The 18571-nt window shown below is 40.5% G+C and overlaps 1 protein-coding gene across 1 annotated transcript in view; it reads right to left on the reverse strand.

Moving 5' to 3' along the window:
- The window catches only part of LOC143295036 (asparagine synthetase domain-containing protein 1-like), a 32766-nt gene that overhangs the window by 12911 nt on the left and 1284 nt on the right, over nucleotides 1-18571 (reverse strand). Inside the window, exons 2-7 of the mRNA XM_076606577.1 lie at nucleotides 13493-13636; nucleotides 10210-10410; nucleotides 6081-6203; nucleotides 5052-5168; nucleotides 2318-3423; nucleotides 723-809 (exon numbers count right to left, since the gene is read on the reverse strand). Coding sequence (XP_076462692.1) covers nucleotides 723-809; nucleotides 2318-3423; nucleotides 5052-5168; nucleotides 6081-6203; nucleotides 10210-10410; nucleotides 13493-13567 — 1709 coding nt within the window. The 5' untranslated portion in view covers nucleotides 13568-13636. The remainder of the gene's footprint in view (nucleotides 1-722; nucleotides 810-2317; nucleotides 3424-5051; nucleotides 5169-6080; nucleotides 6204-10209; nucleotides 10411-13492; nucleotides 13637-18571) is intronic.

Below are 18571 nucleotides of genomic sequence, written 5' to 3' on the forward strand. Positions count from 1 at the left end.
GGAGCAGGAGGAGAAGAAGAAGAAGAAGAAGAAGAAGAAGAAGAAGAAGGAGGAGGAGGAGGAGGAGGAGGAGGAGGAGGAGGAGGAGAAAGAGAAGAAGAAGAAGAAGAAAAAGAAAAAGAAGAAGAAGAAAGTGCATTTTTTTGTGCTCAGTCTATTCCGTAGCAAAACTGTTGAAAAAATTGAATTTGAATTTGAATATACCACAGACAAAGGAAAAAATAAGTCCTATTAAACATTTCTGACAAAGAAAGCACTTCTGCAGATGTCTGCCTAAAATGTGCCAAATGCTACAACTAGTATGACATGATTTGATCTGCTTGCATCAACATTGTGGGGGGGGGGGGGGGGGGGGGGGGAAATCGGTGCATTTTTGTGTTTCAGAAACTTCTTCAACTCCTTTTCCATTTTCCCCACCCTTTCTGTTTACCAAGGCTTTCCCCCTCAAATCACACACTTGACACAGCTTGCTGGACAGAGAGTTGAACCTGAGCAATTAGCACTAATGTCAACAAAAGTGTCTCAATCACTTTTTTCAGCCAGTGTTTGACGTTAAGTAACATGACCAGAGCAAAATGAAATGGGTGGCCAGGGTGGGGGGAGGTGGTGGTGGGGAGGGGGGTGATGGGGGGTAGGGAGGGGGTCAGGGGGTGAATGCTTTAATTATTCATAATCATATATCTTTTTTTTAACAACCCACCTGACACTTATTTCAGTCTCACCTTCTTTTCCTCTCTGGCTGAGAAGCAGAGACCTTCTGTTCAAAGGCGACGTTGATCAGGTCAATGGGTTCATCGTGTGGGACACACCTAAAAATGCAAAGCTGAAGAACATTATTCAATTTTTTTGTTTCTTTCTTTCTTTTTTGAGTTTTCATTCGTGGGCTACAACTCCCATGTTCACCAGTGTACTGACAAGTACTTAAGCAAGCATCACGTTCATGACTGTTTTTATTCCTGCCATGTAGGCAGCTGTACTTTGTTTCTGGCAGGTGTGAATGCTGGGTATTTTCAGGTTTCCATAAACCACCAAACACTGACAAAGTATTATGGATCTGTGTATTTGATGTTCTGTATAAATATATAATATATTCATGAAACAGGTTAACACAATGACATGTCCGCACATATGTTGACAAGAAAGAGGGGTACTGGGAAAATAACCACCCTTAAACCATGGAAAAAAAAACCCACAGGTCTTAAACTATCAGAGGTACCCAGGAACGTTGGACTGAAAGTCCACTACTTGGCATTCATGCCTGTCAAGCACATTCATGGTGACACTGGTAGTCATTAATTTCTTGCTTATGCACATACATGCATATATATATGTTCTTTGTACATCTCTCTCTCTCTCTCTCTCTCTCTCTCTCTCTCTCTCTTTATATATATATATATATATATATATAGAGAGAGAGAGAGAGAGAGAGAGAGAGAGAGAGAGATTATGCATTGCATTAAAATCTATGTACTCTTTAATGCACTATCCCTCCAAATATTCCTTGTAAAGTTAAACTCTCTTTCACTTGATAATTCAGACATCATTTATAATCTATTCACAAAATGAAATGAAATGAAATTATGGTGCTTAGAGCCTCACCGACCACTAAGGCCATCTCAAGGCTATCGCCACGTTAATAACAACTACAAGGGTAAAAAAACAAACAATTAAAACGAATCACCACCTCAAACTTTCCACTCAAAGTTTAAAAAAAACTTCCATAGTTTAAAACCTTCAAATCAGATTAAAAATGTTCACTTCTATTCACAAGCCTCAACAGATAGGAAATGACACACTAACCCCATTACACTATGATGTGACAGCATTATGTCCCGATCCCCAACGTCAAACAAAACATCCATTCACCCAGCTAAACGTCCATCTTCAACTGCTCTCTCTCTCTGTGATCATCCCTCCCTCCCTCCCTCCTCCACCCTCCTGCTCCACCGTTGCACACAGGTTTTCAAGTACAGTTTCACAGCAAGATTCATGACTGGTGGTAAAAGCTCATGGCTCCCCTTCTCCTTTAGCGGGGTTCACCTTTCAATTTGCCCACTGCAAACTTCAAACAGAAAACAACCCCTCCTCGCCACCCCACCCCACATCTCCCAAACAAAACAAAAAAAACCAAAAACAACTACAACAACAACTACTACAAAAAACCCTGAAAAAAACTTCAAGGTTCAGAGAACAGAAATGTACAAGTCTGAAATGAATTAAAACCTTCCAAAACAAAACAAATCAATATTCATTCAAAAAAAAGAAAAAAAAAAGACAAAACAAGCCAAGCACACACATCCCTGGTTCCCAAACCAACCTGTCAGCCAGGGCGGCCAGCACTGTGGAGTCCACCCCACCAGAGAACAGAATGGCCACGCTGGCTGGCTTCCTGTCTACCTGGTCAGGAGCGTCAACATCTTCACCACAGCCCGTCATGGCCCGTCTTTCTGGTGTGTCCGATTCTGAGCCGTTCTCACGTCCCCCCAGCCATGCCTTCTTCCCTGCTGACTCTGGCACCAGTTTGTTAGCAGCATCCTGCGACAGCGATGTGGCAACTTCCGTTCTGTTTGGGAGTGAATCATTCACAGTCTGACTTCCACACGCCTTCTTCCCTGCTGACTCTGGCAGCAACGTGTCAGTGCCATGCAACAGCGATGTGGCGACTTCTGTCCTATCTGGGAGTGACTCGTTCACATTATCATCCTCGCACGTCTTCTGACCTACTTGCATGACAGTCAAACAACTGTCTAAAGATGATGTGTTTTCACATCCAGCAGAACGAAAGGCAGAGTTCACATGATCTGTCAAAAGCTCATGACGCTCTGCATGAACGTCCAGGCTAGCTAAAGAATCACAAACACAGCATTTGTCCGACTCTTCACCATCGTCCGCACAAGCAGGGGGAGCCACTCCTGAACCACCATCCCCCGCGCCTCTGCAGCACGACAGCGGCACATTGTGGACACGTTTCCTCACTGCTGCCTGCAGGACGTTCTGCAGCTGTTCAACCAACGCCGTGAACTTCCCCCTCTTCTCTATCTCCGTCAGTGCTCTCACAAGATCGCCTTCCCCCCCACACAGGAACTCCTCCACATTCAGCAGACCACCATCCTCAGGGAGCTCGGAGTTCACAACCGGCATCCAGGACTCCACCGCCTGGTCGCTGTGTACGCTGACGGTGATGTGGGCATTGCGCTCAAGGTGCAGTTTCTGTGCCACGGTGTGCGAGTCATCGGCAACAACTTCCTCCTGGGTGCCTGGCCAGGAGGCTCTCTGCCAGGGGTAGAGGTGCAGAGTGAGGGGTGGGGGTATGGGGGGCTGTGTGGTGGTCTTCTCCCCCTGATCCACGTCCTGACTGGCGGCCACACAAGGCCCGGACAGCTCCATGCAAAACAGCCCCACAGAGGGGACCTCAGCAAACTCCTGGAACCAAGACTCAAAAACTGTATCACATATCAAGGATAAGGGTCTTAGGCATTACCTATTCTTCCAGTCTGCCCTTGCAACAACAACTTACTTTAAAACCCTTTAAGTGCCACAACATCTATCCACATATGTGAATAGTGATATCACTGATGACATCATCAGAAGAAGGGAAATAACTATGGAAGGCTGAAAATTCACACACTTTATCTTTAATGGATTATCTTCAGACCAGACAATTTTCTCGGTTTTAGGCTTATTGTTTTGGATATTGTTTTATATTGTTGAAACACCACCTTCTACTGTTTTTCCCCCGGCACTGAAGGGGTTAATATTCTGTTTGCTGATAACCCAGTTGACCGCACAGAGCTTTACAGGGTTGAACAACTATAAATACTGGTCTCGCAGAACCTGAAATAAACTAAACTAAAACAGAAATCTTTCAAATTATGGTGTTTAGAGCCTCGCCAACCACCAAGGCCATATCCAGGCTCTCACCACGTTAGCATCTACTTCAAGTCAAGGATAACAGAAGTACAATAAAAAAAAAAAACAACTAATCAGCGCTTCAAATCTCTCATTCAAAAAGTTTAAAAAATCTTCCAGAATTTAAAACATTCAAATCTGGTTAAAAAAAAGTTCACTTCTTTCAAGAAGTCCATCAGCGCCCACAGAGAGACATCACAAAACAAAGTCTTCAGAGAATCTGCTGAACTAAAACAGAAAAAGAACGCATGGGAAAGAAAATAAGCCACAGGTACAGTCCCCATTAATGCACACAAACCAATGACATGCTACTGACGTTGACCATTCCATCAATTTTTCAGCAGAGGATTAAAAAGAACAACACAACTGACATGAACATAAATATAACTATACATAATAAACATGATTATGCATAAAAACAGGCATGCAAAGCAAAAAATGGCCTATGGCCACGTAACACACCCTTGGTAAAAAAAAACAAAAAACAAAAACAAACAAACAAACTAAAAAAAACATAGCAAGGGTGCCCAATAAGGCAATTAATGAATTACCGATTCCATAAAAAGACAAATAATATTCAAAGCTTTCTACGAAAAAAAAAAAAAAGTATAGATGAATGGGCCTACAAGAAAGGAAAGAACAACAGAGGGGAACAAGAAGAATTTAACAAGATCAATAATGACAATAAAGATGATAAAAGAGACACAGACACAGACTGACGGGTGGGGGGTTCCGTCTAATATCACTTCAAGTGGAAAGACGTTAAACTGAAGACGAACACACACACACACACACAGAACTGCAGAAGAATTTCACACTACAGTTGGATACAGTTATTTCAAGTTATTGTAGGGTGCAGATGATGTCACAGCCGTTCGAGTTCAGTCCTGAAATGGTCGTGTGCGCTTTTTTTATTTTTTTTTTTTACTGCTGCAACTGTTGTGTGTTGTTCAGTCCCTTCACATTTTCTTTTAAGAAATTTTTTTCCAGGGCTTACTGGGTTAAAAAAAAAAAAAAAAAAAGCAAACCTTTTCCCAGCTCTAGGGATGACCCTCCTGTGTTTCAAACACTTTTCCAGACATCCATGACTATCCAAGAACCCCGAAAATAACATCAAAACCATCACTGCATGACACACTTACCAAAGGTGCAATGGGGACTGACGACAGCGCAAACACATCATCGTTCTGTGGCAGATGCCACAACAAACTCCTTCGACCAAACACGTCACGCCCGAACCACAGCCTCTCTTCTTTGGCCTACAGCAACAAAGTTTTAACATGGTGGATCAGTCTGTTATTAAAAACGAAAAAAGAAAGAAAAAAAAAAAAAGAATTTAAGTATCTGATCAAAAAATGCTTAATTCCAAGGAGTTCCCAAATGGCTCCATCCCTAAACCTACAAAAGCACAACATATACAAATAAAAAAAAAATTAAAAAAACAAGGACAGTACCTTCCAAAGAGGTTCTCTGATGAACTTCTGTTCATAATGTACAAATAATTTTACAGTAATAAGGAGTACCCCCCAAAAAGCAAATGCACATCATAATACTACCTCTGTGTTATGTAATTTCAATCTCTCCCCCCCCCGCCTTTTTACCCATTCCCTACCTCTCTCTCTCCCTCTCTTTTTTTTTTTTTTTCCCTCAAGGCCTGACTAAGCGCGTTGGGTTACGCTGCTGGTCAGGCATCTGCTTGGCAGATGTGGTGTAGCGTATATGGATTTGTCCGAACGCAGTGACGCCTCCTTGAGCTACTGAAACTGAAACTGAATCTTCACTGCCCTCTCTCTCTTCCTCAATCTATCCCTTTCCTCTTTTTCTGTCTCTCTCTCACACTCCCTCTCCCTTTCATTCATTCTGTCTCTCTAACTCAACTTTACCAATAGTAAATGTTTAATCATGTGTCATATTATTATTATTATCATTCAAATGCTGATTTGATATATATATATATATATATATATATATATATATATATATATATATATATATATATATATATATATATATATAACTTTCCTATCCTCCCCTCCCCCCTGAAAAAAAAATTATATACTTATTCAGTTACTCTCAGTAAATAATATTCTGTGTGTGTGTGTGTGTGTGTGTGTGTTCCACCCCACCTCTTCCCCCCTAACCCCCTCCCTCTCTCTGTCTGAGGACATCACCTGCCAGAAGATGAGTGACCACGGTCCGTGGATGGACTGAAGGACAGTCAGAACATCTTGCTGCTTCTCACACTTCACCAGGTGCTGGAATAAAACCTGCGTGTCGTTTTCCTCGTCCTTTACCTGAGAACAGTTTGTTTTTGTTGTTGTTTGTTTTTGTTTTTTTAACAGAATTATTATGAAAGTAATCTTTTGATTTCTAAATACATTTCCAACAACAGCTAGCTATACAGCGGAATGTGTGTAAAGGGGAAAATGTGTTGTGCTGTGGTGTGGTGTGGTGTGGTGTGGTGTGTGTTGTGTTGTGTTGTGTTGTGGTGTGGTGTGGTGTGGTGTGTTGTGGTGTGATGTGATATTTTGTGGTGCAGTGTGGTGTGGCGTGGTGCGGTGTGGTACAAAAGAACATATTTTCCCTCATCTTGAAGAACCTGTAGTCCAGGTATTTGGTGGGTTATGGAAGCAAGAACATACCCATCATATACCCGCCCATCCCCCCTTGAAAATGACCAAGTATGGCTGCCTACGCAGTGGTGTAAAAACGGTCATACACTTTTACAAAGCCCACTCACACACGTGAGTGAACATGGGAGTTGCAGCCCACGAACACAAAAGAGATACAGGCCACACTGAACATACTCTTCACAGTGGAGTGGTGTTGGCCTAGTGGTAATGCGTCCGCCTAGGAAGCGAGAGAATCTGGTTCGATTCCCAGTCGCCAGTATTTTCTCCCCTTCCACTGCGACCTTGAGTGGTGGTCTGGATGCTAGTCTTTCGGAAGGGACGATAAACCAAGGTCAAGTGTGCAGCATGTACTCAGCACATGTAAAAGAACCCACAGCAACAAAAGGATTGTTTCTGGCAAAATTCTGTAGAAAAATCCACTTCGATAGGAAAACAAATAAAATTGCAGGCAGAAAAAGGAAAAAAAAAAGGGGTGGCACTCACAGTATAGTGATGTGCTCTCCCTGAGGAGAGCAGCGTGAATTTTACAAAGAGAAATCTGTTGTGACAAAAGAGTGATACAATACAATGCAATACAATAAATACCATACCATGCAATGCAATGCAAAAAATGCAATACAATACATTAAATACAATGCAGTACAACGCAAATGCAACGCAGTACAATACAATACAATACAATACAATACCCCCCAAACCCCTCCTGAAGATGACTCAGCAGCTATCCAGCACTCATCATCACGTGACATTAATTAACACAGACCTGGCTGTGAGTGTGAACTGATGGCCTTGGGACTGTGACAGAGCAAGGCTGGGTGTGGCCTCACGTACACACACAGGCCAACAGGGATGGCTGGTGTGAGAGCAGCAGCACTGACACAATCTACCACCACTCATCACCACCACCCCCTCAATAAAAACAAAAGGAAGAAAACAAAACAAAAAAAAAACGGGAAAAGGCAAAAGAAGGGAAAGAAAGATTTCTGTCCACTGAAAGGCGGGGAAAGAAAGATTCCTTTCAAGTGTAGGGAAGGGAAAGAGATATTTCTGTCACATGAAATGAAGAGAAAGGAGGATTTCTGTCAAGTGTAAGGAGGGAAAGAGAGGTTTCTGTCAAGTGTAAGGAGGGGAAAGAGAGATTTCTGTCAACTGAAAGGAAGGGAAAGAGAGATTTCTGTCAAGTGTAAGGAAGGGAAAGAGAGATTTCTGTCCACTGAAAGGAGGGGAAAGAGAAATTTCTGTCAAGTGTAAGGAGGGGAAAGAGAGATTTTTGTCCACTGAAAGGAGGGGAAAGAGAGATTTCTGTCCACTGAAAGGAGGGGAAAGAAAGATTTCTGTCCACTGAAAGGAAGGGAAAGAGAGATTTCTGTCAACTGAAATGAAGAGAAAGGAGGATTTCTGCCAAGTGTAAGGAAGGGAAAGAGAGATTTCTGTCAAGTGTAAGGAGGGGAAAGAGAGATTTCTGTCAACTGAAAGGAAGGGAAAGAGAGATTTCTGTCACATGAAATGAAGAGAAAGGAGGATTTCTGCCAAGTGAAAGAAGGTAGATTTATGTCATGGGAAGGGAAAGAAAGATTTATATCAGGTGAAATAAAGAAAAAGAAAAAAACATTATTGTCAACTGAAAGGGGGGGTAAGAGAGATTTCTCAATTCTGTCAACTGAAAGGAAAGGGAAGAAAAATTTCTGGCAACTGAAAGGAAGAGAAACAAGGATTCCTGTCAACTGAAATGAGAGAGAAATATTTCTGTCATTTCTGTCAACTGAAATGAAGAGAAAGAAAGATTTCTGAAATGAAGAGAAAGATTTCTGTCAACTGAAATGAAGAGAAAGAAAGATTTCTGTCAACTGAAAAGAAGAGAAAGAAAGATTTCTGTCATTTCTGTCAACTGAAATGAAGAGAAAGAAAGATTTTTGTCAACTGAAAAAAGATTTCTGTCAACTGAAATGAAGAGAAAGGACTTCTGTCAACTGAAATGAAGAAAGGATTTCTGTCGACTCAAATAAATGAAGAGAAAGGATTTCTGTCAACTGAAAGTAAGGGAAAGAAAAATTTTGTCAAGTGAAAGGAGGGAAAAGAAATATTCATGTCCAGTGAAAGAATAAAAAAAAAAAAAAAAAAAAAAAAAAGAAAAAAAAGAGTCAAATGAAAGGGGAGGAAAGAAAGATTTCTGTCAACTAGTGAAAAATCTCTTTCTGAACACAGGGCTTTAACTTAAAATAACTTTTTCTAATTTTTAAAATTTTTTTTAAAGCAGATGTGGTATGGTATATAATTATGAATTAGTCTGCACGCTCTGTCTGCCTTCTTAAAATGGAAAAAACTAAATTGTCTATAAGCACCAAACTGTAACTGTCTCCAAAGACTCCTGCTGAAATATTTTTACAGGGAAATACTCATCCCCACACCAACACACACATATAACATACTACACACACTTGCACACACATACACTGGACATAACACTCCACACACACACACACACATACATGTGCACGCGCGCACACCACACCACCACCTCCTCACACAAACATATGCACACATAGACCACCACACACACAGACACAACATATTTGAGAAAGAAAGATTTCTGTCATTTCTGTCAACTGAAATGAAGAGAAAGAAAAATTTCTGTAACTGAAAAGAAGAGAAAGAAAGATTTCTGTCATTTTTGTCAACTGAAATAAAGAGAAAGAAAGATTTCTGTCAACTGAAATGAAGAGAAAGAAACATTTCTGTCAACTGAAATGAAGAGAAAGAAACATTTCTGTCAACTGAAAAGAAGAGAAAGAAAGATTTCTGTCATTTCTGTCAACTGAAATGAAGAGAAAGAAAGATTTCTGTCAACTGAAAAGAAGAGAAAGAAAGATTTCTGTCATTTCTGTCAACTGAAATGAAGAAAGGATTTCTGTCGACTCAAATAAATGAAGAGAAAGGATTTCTGTCAACTGAAAGTAAGGGGAAGAAAAATTTTGTCAAGTGAAAGGAGGGAAAAGAAATATTCATGTCCAGTGAAAGAATCAAAAAAAAAAAAAAAAGAAAAAAAAGAGTCAAATGAAAGGGGAGGAAAGAAAGATTTCTGTCAACTAGTGAAAAATCTCTTTCTGAACACAGGGCTTTAACTTAAAATAACTTCTTTTTTTTTTTTTTTTAATTTCTTTAAGCAGATGTGGTATGGTATATAATTATGAATTAGTCTGCACGCTCTGTCTGCCTTCTTAAAATGGAAAAACTAAATTGTCTATAAGCACCAAACTGTAACTGTCTCCAAAGACTCCTGCTGAAATATTTTTACAGGGAAATACTCATCCCCACACCAACACACACATATAACATACTACACACACTTGCACACACATACACTGGACATAACACTCCACACACACACACACACATACATGTGCACGCGCGCACACCACACCACCACCTCCTCACACAAACATATGCACACATAGACCACCACACACACAGACACAACATATTTGTGTATGCACATACACTGTACATACTACAACTACTGCTACTACAACACACACACACACACACACACACACACACACACACACACACACAAACACACACACACAAAGGCACCAAACACACCAGCATTCGTCACCAAGTCATTAATCAACAGAGAGACCCGACCAACCAACAACATGCAACCAACCTCAATCCCACCAAAGATCTCGCCGTTCCACAACAAAACATCTCCATCTCTGTTTGTGAGAGGCTGGGGGGTCAAGGACCCTCGAAGGTGAAGGACAAAGCCGGCAAACAGGGCCCGAACCCTGGACCACAGATTGCCCGTCAGGCCCCTCTGCACGTCGGGACCACGGCGAGGGATGAATGAGTGGGACTCCACATAGCCCTGAACGAAATAACAAATACAGAAATCAATCAATCAATCAATCGGCTAATACCAGTCACTGTGACTAAGTGGTTATAGTCATGGACTGACGTCTGGGAGGATGCGGGTTCGAATCCCAGCGGAGGTGGGTTTTTCAGCCTGTGGCCGGCTTTGAGCTTAAATGGGGAGACTGGGACCAGACAATCAAGTAACATCCACTTCATGGATGCGTCTTTGGGTGTTTGCTCTAATTTCCTGACCAATACTGGAAGCATATGTACTTCTCAGGCCTGGTTGATGCCAGGATATCATTATGACAGGAAGTGTAGAGTACAGCCTTGTCACGTAGTCCCAAAACCTAAATGGACCTCCATAGCTGCATCGCCATCATCATCATCATCATCATTGTCATCCTCCTTCTTCATCATCAGTGTAAAAAAAACAGTCCCAAATTATGTGGCCTGTCATGCTTTGCTCTCATGGTGACCTGTTTCGACACCCCTACACTTCCAAACTGGAGGTGAGTCTTGTCAAGGTCTTCTGTGTCAGCAGATTCATGGAGGACGGTCACTGGAGGGACATGGTGGCAGTCTCCACTCTTGAGGGAGACGCTCACTCAGTCTGGCTCCTCAACTACACCATTATTGTCGTCAGTATGGGGCTTAGTAGGTGGTGTCCTATGTTAAATCAGAACAGGCGCAACTGCACAACACCAAACTGACTCAGCAGCAGTGCAGGGTATCTTCTTATGAGTGGGCTCCTGGCTTCCTAACCTCAATGGTTTGCTGTGCACTGCTGGCACTGGGACTGCGACAGATAAACACGGGTATGGCTGTGTACTGGGAACTCGAAATGAGTGGCATGGGAGTAATGCCACTGAAATGGTGCAGATGATGGGGCAGCAAAGAAAAACAACAGCTGTTCAATAAAAAATTGAAAAAAAAAAAAAAAATAAAACAGAGAAATATTTGAATAAAAGCATGTTATTTGGATATTTTTCTCCCTTTTTGGAAGAGAGACAGCATGAGAGAGAGGCAGGCAGACAGACAGAAAAAGAGAGAGAGAGGGAGAGATGGAAAAGGGAGGGAAAGAGTGTGTGAGTGAGAGGGAAAAGTGAGGCAAGGAGAGGGAAGGAAACCAAGAGGAGATAGGCTTTTGGAGCAATCTGTGTCTTGTATCACGATGTGAGATGATTAATGCAAATAGCTGTTTGTTAATGATAACCCTGCCATTCTTATGTTAAGGTTAAAACTAAAAGTTAACTCTCTCCATACGAACGGCGAAAGAGACGACGTTAACAGCGTTTCACCCCAATTACCATCATCAAAATATTGCAAGTAGAAGGCTCTTATACTGAAGAGGTGAATGTTGACAAAGAATACCACAATTCTGATGACGGAAGCTAAAGTTTGGGTCATTCAGACACCCACTGGACATCCGAGGGGTCTGTGAAGAGGAGAGGAGAGGACTGGCCGTACTGAGTGAGTTAAAGGTCTCATGGCCCACAGCCTTTTACTGCAGTCCACTGTGCCTTTTTTCCTTGCAATTTATTTATTCTATTTCACTTTTCAGTATCTGTCTGCTTACTGTTTTATGTTATCTGTTTATTCAATTTTTTCATTTATTCATCTATTTGTGGGTTTTCTTTTCTGTGTGCTTTTTTTTTTTTTTTTTTTTTTTCATTTATCTATTTATTCGATGATTTAATGATGTATCCATTCATTAGCTTATGCACTTTTTTTCCCCCTTTTTTTTCTCTCCTCAACGCCTGACTGAGCACAGGCGGTTAAGCTGCTGGTCTGGCATCTGCTTGGCAGATGTGTAGCACATATGAATTTTTCTGAATGCAGTGACACCTCCTTGAAAAACTGAACTTAACTCTTCTTCTTCTACTGCGTTTGTGGGCTGCAACTCCCACGTTCACACGTATGTATACAAGCGGGCTTTTACGTGTATGACCGTTTTTACCCCCGCCATTTTCGGGGGGGGGTGCATGCTGGGTATATTCTTGTTTTCATAACCCACCGAACACTGACATGGATTACAGGATCTTTAACATGCATATTTGAACTTCTGCTTGCATATTCACATGGAGGGGGTTCAGGCACTAGTAGGCCTGTACATATGTTGGCCTGGGAGATCGGAAAAATGTCCACCCTTTACCCATCAGGTGCCGTTACCGAGATTCGAACCCCGGACCCTCAGATTAAAAGTCCAACGATCTAACCACTCGGCCATAGCGCCCGTCAAACTGAACTAACTGAACTGTGCCTAGGGCTTAACATAGAAAGGCAGGACCTAATCCTCTTCATCTGCAGTTTTAACCTTCCACAACCAAAGTCAAGTACTCGCTCATTCACATCTAGGTGGAGCGAGGAAAATCAAAGTAAAGTGCTTTCCCCCAGGACGCAAAACCATTGCCAAAACAGGGCCTCGAACCCCGATTGTTGGTGAACACTGGATCAAAATGCCTAACTGATACTATCACCACTCTTCCATTCATATACAGTAGAACTATCAAAATGTCTTGATGAAAATAATTTTTGTCAGCTGATCAAACCATCTGATATATGCATCATTAATCTGAAGATAAATTTAATACATTCTGTGCTTTCTGAACACAGAACAGTATGTGCCTCATGATATACAAGTTACAACTTCCATTCCCTTAAAAATCAAACAAACAAAAAAAGAGATACAACAATACTGAATTCTTCGGTCTCTAGATATTGTATGCATGCCATAAAATGTTAACAAGAAAGCGTAACACTAATATCTAAACTACAGATTTACACCATATGAATAGTTTGTGTGTGTACACAACTTTAGCTTATGAGTCAATTACGACACAAAAATTCATATAAAGGCAACTTCTTTAGATTTTTGCTTTTTGAAACGTACTTTTATAGCAGTTACTATGAAATGTGAATGGTTTTTGCTGCTTTTCCCAGTAGCTTTTGTTTTCTTGCTTAGTCAGTTAGTGACTGGTTTGCATACATAAATATATATTTGCTTCCCTCTTTGTATTGCACGATTTACCTACTGGTCAGTAGGGCTTGGGGTTCTTCAACTATAAGACTGACAAACGTCTTGTTCAACAAACCATGTCGACGAAAGGACACGGCTTGGTGTCAGCCGATGCTGGAGACACGCTGAAGATGCAGCAAATACCGCACATGATGCCTTTAGCACTGCTGTCCAATCTGCCAGACCTAACCCGTCAGTGTGGGAAACCTTTCAGCAGAATCTGCACACCAAAGAATTGACAGTGTTGATTCTGTATTGGTTGGTTTTTGTTGTTGTTGTTGTTTTTTTTAATGAGGGAGAAGTTAATATACGGAACATGCAATCACGCACGCATGCACGCATACACACACACACACACACACTGATTTTCTGCCTTCACCCCCCACACTCTCTCCTCACACCTACCCCGTCCTCCAACCCCATCTGTATTGACTGCTTTTTTATGAGGGACAGATTATATGGCACCCGCATGCACACACACACACACACACACACACACACACACACATGCATGAACATCCTCTCAAGCACACTCACTGATTCTCTGCCTTCACCCCCACACCCTTTCCCCCCACACCTAGGCTACCCCCATCCTCCAGCCCCATCTGGCCCATGTCTGAATAAGATATTACGCAATCACATTAATCATCTCCACCCCCCCCCATCACCCATCCCACAAACACACACACACCTTCCCCCCCTCCCCTCACTTCCAAACTTTGCTAGCAACCCAAGTCAGCAACATAAAACTTCAGCACACTGAGGTAAATCTGCGCATGACAAGTGAGGCCAGTTATTTTGATACAACACAGTTATCACCTATGTCACAATGCAGGTGCAACAGACGGCAACAGGTGACAAGGCAACAGGCGGCAACGCCCTGATGGACCCAAGGCCAATATCTGATTTGCTGTTGATATTGATTTGTTTTGCTATTTCTTTCTTTCTTCAATAGGAGACTGAAATGTCAGCCACCCAGATGGGCACGCGGAAAAAGGCTGTCACAAGTTATCATCAAGCTACATGTCATGTATATATATATATATATATATATATATATATATATATATATATATATATATCTGACTCCCAGAGCATTTGACTTTTTTTTTCTTGTAGTTCAGCCGACCAACACACTGGGCCATAAGGAATACTGTTTCATGTCCCATCAGTAATACCAGTGATGGTCAAAATACAGTACAGTTTTAATTTTCACCTTTGAACGTTACCATTTAAAAAGAAATTAAAAGTTAACAGTCGAAGGTAGAGAGCATGTGGTGAGTCGGGAGAATCAGTAGAAATGGAGGGTAGAATCGTCTGACGGGCGCAATAGCCAAGTGGTTAAAGCGTTGGACTGTCAATCTGAGGGTCCCGGGTTTGAATCACGGTGACGGCGCCTGGTGGGTGAAGGGTGGAGATTTTTACAATCTCCCAGGTCAACATATGTGCAGACCTGCTAGTGCCTGAACCCCCTTCATATGTATATGCAAGCAGAAGATCAAATACGCACGTTAAAGATCCCGTAATCCATGTCAGCGTTCGGTGGGTTATGGAAACAAAAACATACCCAGCATGCACACCCCCAAAAACGGAGTATGGCTGCCTAAATGGTGGGGTGAAAACGGTCATACATGTAAAAGCCCACTCGTGTGCATACGAGTGAACATGGGAGTCGCAGCCCACGAACGCAGAAGAAGAAGAAGAAGAAAAAGGAGGGTAGAATCAAAAGTGAATAAGTGAATTGAGGACAAATAAAGAACATTAAAAAAAAAATGGACTTCATAAAAATGGAAACTGTTTAATTCAGTAAGATTGACAACTGATGATGAATGTAAAATGTCAAAAACATAAACATTCCCAAAGACTGAGGATGAGACACTTTCAGGCTGGAAAGGCTTCATTAACTCATGGTAAAAAATAAAATAAAATAAAATAAAATAAAATTATATGCTTAACTGTAACATGAATAAATAAAGTGCACTTGATATTAGGTCAATATTTAGTCTATAATGAATTACATAACAGTCTGAAAATTATGCTCAGAACAGGTCTGCAAATCAGACTTAAGTCTGAGGGAGTCAACTAATGATGATTTAAAGTTGAACTGAAGCAGTTATAAAATCTCTTTCATGTGTTTCACTCACTTCTTTGTATGAAGAACACCTCTGACCCTGGCTCCCACAAATGTTTGAGAAATGCAGAAGATTCAACGCACTAAAGCAGTTTACCAATTGTATAACCTTCTCTTCTTGACATTTGTAGCTGTATTTTTAGTCACTACTGAAGAATACTACAATATTATAACAAATAATTTGCAGATTGTCAACATGGCTTCTGTAAAGATGTGTGATGCATAATATATATATATATAAGATAAGATAAGATAAGAAGAAGAACTTTATTATCTCCAACTGGAGAAATTTGGTCAGGTGCATTTTCACAACATAGACAAGTAAACAACGTGGGGACCATAACTGTAAAAGTCAACAACAGCTTTTACAAATATTACAAAGATACAAATGTTAAAAATATCACATATACCGTTTCATACATACATCCACACACTGCAGGTAATAACTAGTATTCTTAATGTAAAAACAGAAAGAATTAAGAAACATTATTTGAATATAATTATAAACATAGCCTACTATACTGCACACTGATTATAATAGACAGATAAGATAAGAATAAAGATAAATTGCGGAAAACCATTACCAAATAATCAGCACACACCTGCACCCGTACCCACCCACCCCCCACCCACCCCCCACATGCGGATTACTTGATTAAACAAGAGTAATAAACATATGCTCTCAAATAAAAGCATTCACATATTCGCTTTTAAAAACATTGCAATTAATTATTACATCGTAATTATTAACAGAAATATATTTAGAATATGGATGTTAGCATTAGACATATTCCATTCCTCCTACATATTGCACATTCATTATAACCAATTGTCACGTTTTTAAGCTCAGTAAACACACACACACACACACACACACACACACACACACACACACACCACAACTAGAACAAGGTAAACCTATCATGCACGGACTTTCACACGTCTCACATGAGAGTGCGCGCGCGCGTGCACACACACACACACAGTTCTCAAGAATTTAAAAGGTGGATTGAACGTGGAATAAAAGTCTTCAGAGCTCTGGATTTCAACTTAAAAGTTCTGTAGTGTCGTCCTGATGGCAATAGCTCATAATACTTTGCTAAAATATGGGTGTCGTCAGTTGCTATCTGCCTGCTTTCTTTAACCACTCGACTTTCATACAGCTCTTGCATACTAGCTTGTTTCACTCCCACAATTTTACTGCATACACTCATGACATCGTTCAAAACACGCTTACTCCTCACTCCCAAACTTCCATACCAGCACATAAATGAAACTGTGAGCACACACATATATATAAACTATTTAAAGTTATGAGGACTTTATATCAAACTGACTATTACAACAAAATTTGTGATATAATATTTCAAGATGTGCTTTTTCTCATTCCTTGAGAAATACCATGCATTCTGGCCAAATAGTTTACAGCATTGGGCTTTCAGTTTATCAGATCCCACACCCACCCAACCTACCACCACCTATCCACACACATAATATTCAGCACGCAGGGAATACTTCCAACCCTCAAAAAAAAAATTGTAGAGACTTTTCAATTTGGATGTCGGCATGGGATTTTCATTTTTACTAATTTAGTTTACAACTCTGCCAAAGTTGACACATTGATGTACTGTGTTGTTACCTCCTCCATGCGACAGACATTCAGTACAGACTAATTCATGAATAATGTGTGACTGCCGCTTCACTGATTTTTAGAATGATGTCAGTTTGGTTTCATTTTCACTTCTTACATTTGGAGGGGCGTGGGTGGGTGTTGTAGTGTTTGTCATGTTCAGGTTTAACATCAACACCCATCTCAGGTGTGTTTTAATTTATGGACATTGTGTTTTAAATCAGCATCAAACTGGTCTTGTGAGCTCCTCAACTGATTATGCAATCAAATTGTGGTTTTAACATGGAGCCATATCATTCCTTTGGCAGAAATTAGGATCACTTATCAGTTTTACTGATTATGCTGTTTGTTTAAACAGTTGTTTTTTGTTTGTTTGTATTTGGTTTTGGTTGTTGTTGTTGTTGTTTTTTGTTTTGTTTTTTTGTTTTGTTTTGTTTTTGTTTTTCCAATAAGATGTCACAATACAACAAATTTGATAGGACAACAAGATAGATACATTAACCCTTTCAACCCTGGGGACTTTACATCCTCAGCAGGCTTCTTTGCCATGCTGGCACTGGAAAAAAAACACCCAAAAAAGAACAGAAAATATATACTGGTTTTCCTCCAAATTAGTGTAGACACATCCAAAAATACTGTAGAAATTAGTTCCCTTCCAATATGGAATAAGCATATATACATGTAGGAACATGAAAACTGTTTCATGAAATGAATTTTGACACCAGAGCAATACCTGAGCACAGGGCTGAATGAATTAAGTTCAGACTTAATCAGTTAATATACACATGGAGAATTGCTAAATATATACTGGAATGGATATCTGCTGGGAGAAATTTAAAGCATTGTGCCATGCTGTTTAATCAACCCATGCTTGAGGTCATTAACTGCCAATCATTTAACAATGCTGTTCAGTTGTCAAAAGGGGTGGGGGACAATCTGCATAAAGCCGCAGTATCCTTGGAAGAATGGCATCAATAGAAACCGATACTACTTGGAAAAGTCTGTTTTACTGATACAAAGAAGTAAGTTTTATTAACCAACAGGAACTATAATCATGTGTGATCATGTGAACCAAACCAAACCAAACCAACTACAATTGTGCAAAAAGCCATCACTATTCATTTAATAATGCAAGACAGCCTGAATTAGTAATGTACAGTTAAGTAATCTTCATAGTGACATCAGTCAATTCATCTGAAAAGTCAGATACTGCACGTGTAAGTAACCCTTGCTTGGTTGCACTTGGTTAACAACATGAAGTTTTATTACACAAATGTATTCAAAATTAATGGGACAGGGTCTGTAAAAATCTGAGTTATGAAATAACTCACTCTGATAAGAAATGATGTTACAGACCATACATATGTCCCTTTTTTCCCAGGGACTGATCATGG

The sequence above is a fragment of the Babylonia areolata genome, chromosome 20 (genome assembly GCF_041734735.1).
Source record: "Babylonia areolata isolate BAREFJ2019XMU chromosome 20, ASM4173473v1, whole genome shotgun sequence".
Classification (NCBI taxonomy): domain Eukaryota; kingdom Metazoa; phylum Mollusca; class Gastropoda; order Neogastropoda; family Buccinidae; genus Babylonia; species Babylonia areolata.